The sequence below is a fragment of the Salvia splendens genome, chromosome 2 (genome assembly GCF_004379255.2).
Source record: "Salvia splendens isolate huo1 chromosome 2, SspV2, whole genome shotgun sequence".
Lineage (NCBI taxonomy): Eukaryota > Viridiplantae > Streptophyta > Magnoliopsida > Lamiales > Lamiaceae > Salvia > Salvia splendens.
In genome coordinates, this window is record NC_056033.1 from 40968752 (window position 1) to 40978256 (window position 9505).

A 9505-nucleotide genomic window follows, 5' to 3' on the forward strand; every position below is an offset into this window, starting at 1 on the left:
CCTGAAAAAGAGAAGGACGATATAATTGCGAAAATATCAATTTTTAGTGATTTAATAGTACTACTATTATTCGGTATCTTCTCCTTATTATTTCAGCACATAAATTATAATCAAAATATTGCTACTATTTGCGTAGGATTGGAAATTGGATTGGGTTATTAAGGCCCATTAACGTAAATACCAATTTAGGCCCAACGGGAGAAAACGCCTAAGAAGCAGCGCTGACGCTCTTCTCTTCTCCGGCGACTCTTTTACTTCCTCGTCTTCTTCCCCAATTGCTTCCAATTTTACTGTTCAAAATAAAATATCTGGAGAAATTCATTTCCAGTTTCAACAGCAGGCGAATTCCTCAACAAAATCCAGTTCAAAACTTAAAACGCCTCGTCGGAGGCCACTGGCAGCGGCTTTCCGATCATATACCGAGTTTTGATCCGTTTGTTTCAGTGTTTTCTTAGTGTAGGTTTTTTTTATTTTCGAAAATTTCGTGATTAATGGATGATGGCGAGCCTGATTGGGAGAATTCGGGGTTTGGATGCGTATCATAAGGTTAATGAAGATTTCTACAGCAGAACGCTCTCCGGCGGCTTTATAACCCTAGCTTCGTCCATCGTTATGCTCCTCCTCTTCGTTTCTGAGCTCAGTATGTACACTTAAGCCTGTAATTTTGTATCTGTGCGTCTAGATTTTATCCGTTTTTTGTGCTTGCGTGTGAATTGTCAGCTGTTGTTTGCTTAATTTTGGTGAATTTTGTTTTAAGGTTTGCGGTATTGGTTTGACGTGGTGATTAGATTGGGGGAGTGTTAGTGTTTTCTTGTGTGCAACTGTGCTTTTGGCAAGATTCTGGCTGAGTTTTAATGGTGATTGTGTTGTGTGTGGGTATGAGAAAGGCTGAATTTCAAGTGTTACGAGATTGAGTTGGGTAGATACTTTGTGGGAAGTTGTTAGTGTTCAAACGAAATGCTGGTGAACAAAACTGCTTGTACGCTTTTCCCATGCCTGTGCTTTACTCTTTAGTATCTATGTTGTGCTCGGGGGCTGGAAGCTGTGGACCAGTACGAAAAAGTGCAAATTTGTTATACTCCTACTTACTATTTATTGCTTCACATATGCATGATTGGTAATAGTGGAATAGTATTCTCCTCTCTAAGATGAGGTTTTAGTTTCGAAGATCTTTGCCATTCTGATGTGTGCATGTTTTAACTAAGCCAAAACAAGAATTGTTTCACTTTTCCATGCGATCCTTCCAAATATAACTATTTCTTATATCTCGGCCGAACTTTATATATGGATGCATGCTGCTTGGACGTTATTATAGTAAGTGTGCATGTAAGAAGATTAGCTCTAAATATTAAGTCATGACATTTATTTGTCAATGTATATTACAAGTTCATGACACTTGCATTAGAATTTTGTCATAGTCCTTAGCTATGTGTGACGTATTAATGGACTAGCTTGTTCTTACCAATATTGGGGTTGTTAATCTTCTTTATTTGTTCCTTTTCATTAAATTTGCAGGATTATATCTTCATGCAGTTACTGAGACAAAGTTAGTGGTTGATACGTCTAGAGCAGAAAGGCTCCGTATTAATGTAATATACTCTTTTGTTATGTCTGTTTTTGAATACCCGTACTCAGATGTGTAGTTTAGTAACATGTTGTGTTCAACTTAGAAAAATCACTGACAGCTCCCATATTACCCCTTAAATTGCAGTTTGATGTGACTTTCCCAGCACTACCGTGCTCTATAGTCAGTCTTGATGCCATGGATATAAGTGGAGAGCAGCACTTGGATGTCGTAAGTTCCTCAAAGTGATAGCCACCTCCTTGTCTCCTTTGTTATTATGTATTCTTTAGGCAGTCTTAGATTGTTTACATTCCTTGGAAGTGTGTGGCATACTGGCATCATGGTTATTGTAACATCATTCTGTCTAGTTCTCCTGGAGTTTGCCATCATATAATGATCCTATGCAAACTATTTGTACATCCTATGTATATGCTCTCCAAACTTGAGATGTGTTTACAAAATGGATATCTTTTGCCAAATGACAAGTGTGAATTGTGTAATAAAGCATGGATCCATCTATAATGTGAATTGGGGTTCCCCAGTTGAATGCATAAACACATAATTTTATGAAGACAATAAATGAATTCAATATAGTACAATAGATTTCTCCTTGCCATCTATAATGTAGACTGTAGTTTCATTTTTGTTCATATATCCGTTGACGAGATGTTTTATTTATTCCTGCAGAGACATGACATTATCAAGAAAAGAATTGATACCCATGGTAATGCAATAGAGACAAGAGCTGATACCATTGGTTCCCCCAAGGTTAGTCTGTACATAAACTGAAAAATCACTTATAGTATAGCTTTTGAACTAGTCCATCTTTCTGACTTTTGCATGTGAACTAAGGGTTATCTTTTTTAGAGTTTGCCAAACTAGCCTTTCTTGGTTGCAGAACTTGTAGAAAGATATAAAGTTGGTTTTTACTCTTATTTTTCCGACATATTATTTTCTGTTTGTATCATTTTCAACTGGCAGATTGATCGACCTCTACAAAAGCATGGTGGAAGACTTGAACACAATGAAACTTATGTGGTTCATGTTTTGGTGCAGAAGCGGTAATCCGAGTTTACTGTCCTATGTTGTTTTATCTATTCATGAGTTTCAGTGTGATGCTGTTCATTGGTATTTTATGCCTATGGTCATGTTGATGCCTTCATGCCATCTTAAATTGCTCTATTTTTCAGTCGGATGATGATTGTTGTAACAACTGTGAAGAAGTACGTGAAGCATATAGTAAGAAAGGCTGGGCATTATCAAATCCGGATATGATTGATCAGGTTGGAATCTCTTGCTTACCTGCCTTTGTGTAGAATGTAGATGTAGTCAGAATTTGAATGATGAAGCATCCCCGCACACCTTTCTTACCTAGACGCTCTCTACTTTTCTTTTCCTGTAATTCAGTTCCTGACCAAAATATTTCACATAACTAGTTGTAAGTAGCAAATGTAAATTTTTTTAATGCATGTCTTGATAGTTCATGTCGTGACTCTGAACCATACATTTCATGGTTTTCATATTTCTTTATAACAAATCAGTGCAAAAGAGAAGGTTTTCTACAAAAGATCAAGGATGAAGAGGGGGGGGGGGGGTTGCAACATTTATGGATTCTTGGATGTCAATAAGGTAGCTGGTAATTTTCATTTTGCACCTGGGAAGAGTTTCCAGCAGTCAAATTCCCATGTTCATGATCTGCTGTCCTTTCAGAAGGACAGTTTTAATGTAAGAGATCCTTCTGATTCGAGTTTGCTCCACTCTCTGTTATTGATTGAATGAGACATTTGTAGTTTTCATTTCCTTATGAAGTTCACACACAAGACTGAAGTTCATAAATAATGTTTTTTTTCCACAGCTTACTTACAAAATCAACAGATTAGCATATGGAGATTTCTTCCCTGGTGGTGTAAATCCTCTTAATGGGTATTTTTTTGTAAATTTCCTACTGCAATTTAACTGTTATATATATATATATAGGGATGTATATATATATATTCTTACGGCATCTCTGAATTGATATGAAATTTATCTACATTTGTTACCCCTGCAGTGCAGAATGGACACAGCACACAGCTAATGCAATGTATCAGTATTTTCTCAAGGTCAGTGGGATAGTTTAAAATACGTCCACTTTTGTGTTGTTTTCTGTTTGATAGTTTACCGATTTCTTTTTGCACCAGGTTTATTAGTGTCCAGATTTCATTGACATCCCATTTACGTACAATTATAATTAAATTCAGTGATACTGAGCCTCAGAAAAGCTGGAATAGAATGCATGTCACTTCCACCCTCTTTTTCATTTTCATTGGGCATTGCTGCACTATTGACTGATTTCCCTAATTCGAATCGTCAAATGAATATTCAGCAATGTCACTACGTTGCAGGTGGTATCAACTGTGTTCACAGATATAGGTGGACATACCATCCAGTCAAATCAGGTTCTATTAGGACTTAATTGTTTCATTTTCTATTTTGCAGTGTGCATTTGTTGTCTGAATTTTTTTTCTGGAGGACCACACTAAATTCATGAAGTTTCCACTTATCGCAGTTTTCCGTAACTGAACATGTCAGAGGTGCCGAATTGAGCCAACTCCAAGCTCTTCCGGGAGTGTTTTTCTTTTATGATCTTTCCCCAATTAAGGTTGGCATCTCGTTCCCTAGTACAGTAGTACAAGAGGAGGATTGGTTACTATATATCAGGAACAGCACAATAATCTTCAATTTGTTATTCCGTTTCCTCTGTGGACAGGTGATGTTTACAGAGACGCATGTTCCCTTTTTGCACTCCTCTGTCTCTCTCTATTTAACAATAACTTGAATGCTGACTGTGTGTGCTTAACTTCCAGGCATATTCACAGTTTCGGGGATAGTCGACTCCTTTGTATATCACGGCCATAGGGCAATAAAAAAGAAAATGGAACTAGGTAAGTTCACCTAATGGTTGATGCAATGGCACTTGGTTATTTTCAGTTGGAATAGGGCGTCCCTTCAAAACGGAAGGAACGCACTTTCGTGCTGCCCGGTCCATGCTTGGAGTTATCAGATGAATCAACAGTCACGACAATGGTATACTCTCATCACATGACTATGTTTTAGATGTAGACAGGCTTTGATATTTACTTCATCCAAATGTTGTTCCACGCTACTTTGAGATATATATCTTACTTCATTTATACTTAATATATTTGCTTATTAGTTTTAATAACAATTTTAACGTGTATGTTTGATCGGTCATTTTTTTCCTTTATGTTTAACTTTTGATGCCTTAAAAGTTACTTATTATTCACATGATTAATTTTATAAATTATATTTATAAAAATTAAAGCTTGATTTACTAGTGATCTCTTTGTCTAAGAAAAGCAAGCATAATTCAAAGTAAGCCGAAAGCCAAAATTACCTGCGGTAGAAAATATAAATCACTGCGTCCTTCAATAAAGAGGTTTGAAATAATACCTCTTTTTAGCCGTTACGCTAAACCCTAAAAAGAAACGATTCTACTTTCTAGCCGTGTTCATATTGCTAATTTCTATTGCCATCATTGAAAAATATTCACATTAGTTACCTCAAATAAACGAAAAATTAATCAGTGATGTTGGTTATGATGTTGATAGATCCATTTTCCAAACATAAATAAATGTGCCTTCGAAGAAAACGTAACGTAAACGTAGTAAGATTATGTGTAGTGTAATTTTGGCTAAGCTTGTCAAATGTAAACTGAAATTACTAGGTTCTAGAAAAGTAAAAATTGAGATAATTATACTCTCGCCGTCCCTGAATTTGTTAAAAAATGCATCAATGGTACTTAAATTTTTTTTATCATTTTTAGTACAATAAGACTAAAGTAACCCTAGTCACTACTAGTGTGAATATTTAATGCTCGGGAGCATTTTGAACCTTTCCACTCTCCCTTTAATTTTTTTTATTTTTTCTTCCATAATCATTTTCTTTTAAAAACTCAATAAAACCTTCATTTAAATAATATTTGATGCTTTATGATTGCAAAAATTTAAATAAGAAACCAAATGTTTAAATTATGCTTTATTTATTTTTATAATTAAATACTCCAATAGTATCATTTTTTAATAAAAATATTAATGTGAACTATAGAAAATTCAACTTAAATTTTTTAAATTTGAGAAGAAAAAAATATTATAGTAAACTATACTAATTTTTTATTTTATAAATGTTACTCCCTATATTTAAGTGAAAAATAAATATTTTAATTACGTTAATTAAAATATAGTATAGAGAAAAATATTATTTAAGTAAAATAATAAAAATTTAAGTGAATTATATCTAATGTAAATTAAAGCGAACTCTAGCAAGTAACATTTTTTTACTAAAAATATTAAAGTAAACTATAGTAATTTTTTCATTATAAAGTTTAATTTATACGTTATTCAAGTAATTATTTAAAAAATTTAAGTGAATTAATTCAAAATGTGCTTTTGTGTATGTCCAAAATAATTGAATGATTAAAGTACCAAATTGGTACTTTTGTGTATGTCCAAAATAATTCTTAATATTCCATCAAAGACGGGCGCTTAAAGTTAAGTTTAGAAGAGACTTTTGACTTGTCAGATCTCGTCTAACACAAATTGGTAGTACTAATTTTTAGACACTTGTTTTAATTTGCTGACCATATTTGTTCAAAATCCAACTCATCATTGTACAAAAGGAATAGTTAAAAAAACAAGAAAAAATGTGGACAAAAAAGAAATTATTGGAATAGATTTGAAATGATTATATGAATCTTGAGAGTATAGTGAAAGGGGATTTTTGTTACCAGTGATTTATCAAATGGGAATGGGTATCGGCCGACTATTTGGAATTTTATGCCTTGTTTTTGGTCTCTTACTTATGAAAAATACAAAGCAAAATTAGCTTCAAAGACTGCAACATCCCACTCAATAATTGTTGTTAAAAAAAATCTTAAGCAAAGATAGTAGAAATGACAAAATATCTGCTATACTATTTAGATTAGAAATTGTATATATAATTTGTATGATATTATATTTGGTGTCAATGCACCTCCACATAATTTAGTTAGATCCATGGCCAACAATTTAGAAAAAAAATTAGGTGTATTTTGATGATTTTATATGATAAATATAATATGTTACAAAAAATACTAATACTAGTACTTAACTGAATTAGCTAAATTTGAGAATTTAGAACTTTGTTTTATTTTAAAACTTAAACCCATATCTATTTCTGTTTTTTTTTTGTTATTCCCCGTTGCTCAAAGATTAATAGCAGTATCTCAAACTTGTACAAATAGGAATTTTCTCTAACGTGAATTAAGAAATTACGAAGGTGTTTAAGTCAACGTCTTAAGAATTCTCTCTTTTAAATGCATCCCAAAAACGTTCTTCGCATTCTAAAATTTTAAGTAACTTATATTTAAATGTGTAAAAGAGTTAAACTTATATCTTTAGATAATTAATTAATGATGCTATCTTTAGAAAATTACTTAACAATGTTATATAATTTCACCTAAAAGTATATTCGCTTCATCCTCAAAAATAAACAAATTTGAAAAAGAGATCAAATAGAAAAGAGAGGTAGATAAAGGTCAGGAAAGTATTGTTAATAAATTATGGAGTCTACGTTATTGATGATGCGTAATTGATTAAATAAAATTCATATTTAGACTTGGTCTTATTTTTGGGTGACGCTACAGATAATACTAATTAGTCTATTTTTCAAAGATGAAAGAAGTTTTATAAATTGGTCACACAACTCAATACACAAGAATTATAATGAAGCTAAATTCCACTAAAATAACAATTACACATAAAACAGATAACAAAGGATCTCTCCTTAATCCGATTTAGCCATGCAAAAATCAGCTAAACCGGTTAATACAAAAACTAAGCAAAACATAAACAACAACAAATTACAAAATACCGCCTGCAAATGCCTAAAATTCCACCGCAGGTCCCCTACAAAACAATAAATTTACAAACTACTACACCAAAACAAGAACTAATTTGCAAACAACTCCCGCCAAATCACAAAGCCGACCAATCTATCTCGTAAGACGGATACTTCTCCAACGACCCGAAATCCAGCCCGAATTGCTCCTCCTCCACAAACTCCGGGAACACAAGCTCCGACTCGGGCGACAACCCGCCCGATCCGTCGCTCTCGGCCTCATTTATCTTGACCATTCCACCCTCCACCTCATTTGCTGAGGCAGAGGCCAGGGCGGTCTTTTTTGACTTCGATTTTTTTGAATCCGAAGTCTTTTTCCCGCCCTTTTTGGCGTCGACGCTCTTCCCCTCCGCCAGAGTCTGGCAGATAGCGGCGAGTTTGGCGTCGACTGCGGCCTGGAGGGGCTTGTACTCGCCGAACTCGCCGCCGATGTGGGAGCCGCTGTGACGGAGGTGGGGGAAGTTGAGGCGGGCTAAGTCGCCGCGGAGCTTGTAGGCGGCCTTGTCGTAGGCGAGGGCGGCCTCCTCCGCGGTGTCGAACGTGCCGAGCCAGAGGCGGGTCCGGTTCCGCGGGAGGCGGATCTCTGCCACCCACTTGCCCCAGTGGCGCTGCCGCACGCCGCGGTAGAGCTTCATGGGCTTCGGCGGCGAGCTCGACTGCTTCATGGGTACGGGCCGCGGCCCAAGTCCGTGGGATGTTGGGGGCGGGTATGGGTATTGGGCCGGGTAGGATATTTGGGCATGAATATCTTGGATTTGAGGTTGGGAAATTGGGTTGAGGCCCAGCTCGAGCCCAAATTGAGGTGTTTGGGCCGGGTTGAAGGAATATTGTGTTTGGGCCTGATCTTGGTAGAGATTGGGCTCGAATTGAGAGGAGGAAATAGGGGAAAAGTAGGAACTGGAGGGGAAGAAACTGGAGGGGGAGGAAGAGGAATAAGAGGGCGAAGGGTCTGTTTGGATAGAGAAGAATTGATCATTTGAATAAGAAGGGGGGAAAGAAGGGAGATTGGAAGAAGTAGAAAGTTGTGAGGAAATAGCACTTTTCATAAAAGGCTCAAGTGCTTCCATTAATTCTCCACCTATAAATGGATCTACATCACCTGAGCTACTCCAAATATTCATTGTAGCTGCCATGACAATATATAATACGAGTAATTCTAAATTAAAGAAATGGGGAGGGGAAATAACAAAAGTGCTTGTTTCTTAGTAAAATTCAAGAAACAAGGCTGCTAACAATAAAGAAATATTGACAAAGAAGGAAAAGAGGGATTTTTTTGTTTTTTTTTTTTTTGAAGAAAAAAATTGCTTCTTGGATTAGGGTTTAAAATAGGCAACCCTTGTAATCCAATTTGGCTGAGAAAAAAACAGCCTTTTTTGAGGGAACGACAAATAAAGCCCTCAAATTTGGAGAAGCAGAAATCAGGTCACAAAAAATGAAAAAGAATTAAGGGTTAAATTATCTAAAATAAAACGGATCTCGTTCTGGAAAAACACCTGGCTATCTTGAAATCCTGGTTCAAGTTTGCTTTTTGAAATGAATTTTTAATTGAAAACAAGGAAACAAACCCAGAAATCAGAGATATTTCGAGAAACAGATGATTTGCAGAAAGGGATCAAAGAAGCGGGGAGTAACAGAAAAGGGGGGAATTGAAGAATTAGAAATCTACAGTAGAAAAGGAAAGACTATCGCTCACTCTCTCTCTCTCTAGAACTGTGAAGTGTGTGCAAGTGAGATGAAGAAGAAGAAAGTGCTCTCTCTCTCTCTTACCCTCACTCTCTCTTTTTTTTTGTGGAGATAAGAATTCAGCTGCTTCTTTATATAGGGGTTTGAGTTCATTGGATTGCGCTCCACTGCCCCCTCGAATTCTGTAATTTTATTTTATTTTTCTAGCTGCGTTCACACGAAAGTTATTTATTTGTGGATTTAAATAAAGAGTGATGTTACATTGCCCTAATGTGGTCGGCCATAAAGAGTTAATTTAGTTCATTTACATGTATAAAAAAA

General features: G+C 35.6%; 1 protein-coding gene and 1 pseudogene across 1 annotated transcript; one reads left to right on the plus strand and one right to left on the minus strand.

The window, feature by feature from the left end:
* Window positions 1-211: 211 nt before the first annotated feature.
* Window positions 212-4784, plus strand: LOC121766716 (annotated as a pseudogene).
* Window positions 4785-7321: 2537 nt separating this feature from the next.
* On the minus strand, window positions 7322-9298 carry LOC121792862 (ethylene-responsive transcription factor RAP2-4-like). The gene has a single exon (XM_042190983.1). It carries the CDS (start codon window positions 8632-8634, stop codon window positions 7579-7581), a length of 1056 nt encoding a protein of 351 aa, XP_042046917.1. The 5' UTR covers window positions 8635-9298; the 3' UTR covers window positions 7322-7578.
* Between the last annotated feature and the right edge of the window lie 207 nt (window positions 9299-9505).

What these genes read in the sequence shown, in the direction of transcription:
- LOC121792862 (XM_042190983.1), bottom strand. Translation starts at nt 8,634, where the DNA reads ATGGCAGCTACAATGAATATTTGGAGTAGCTCAGGTGATGTAGATCCA.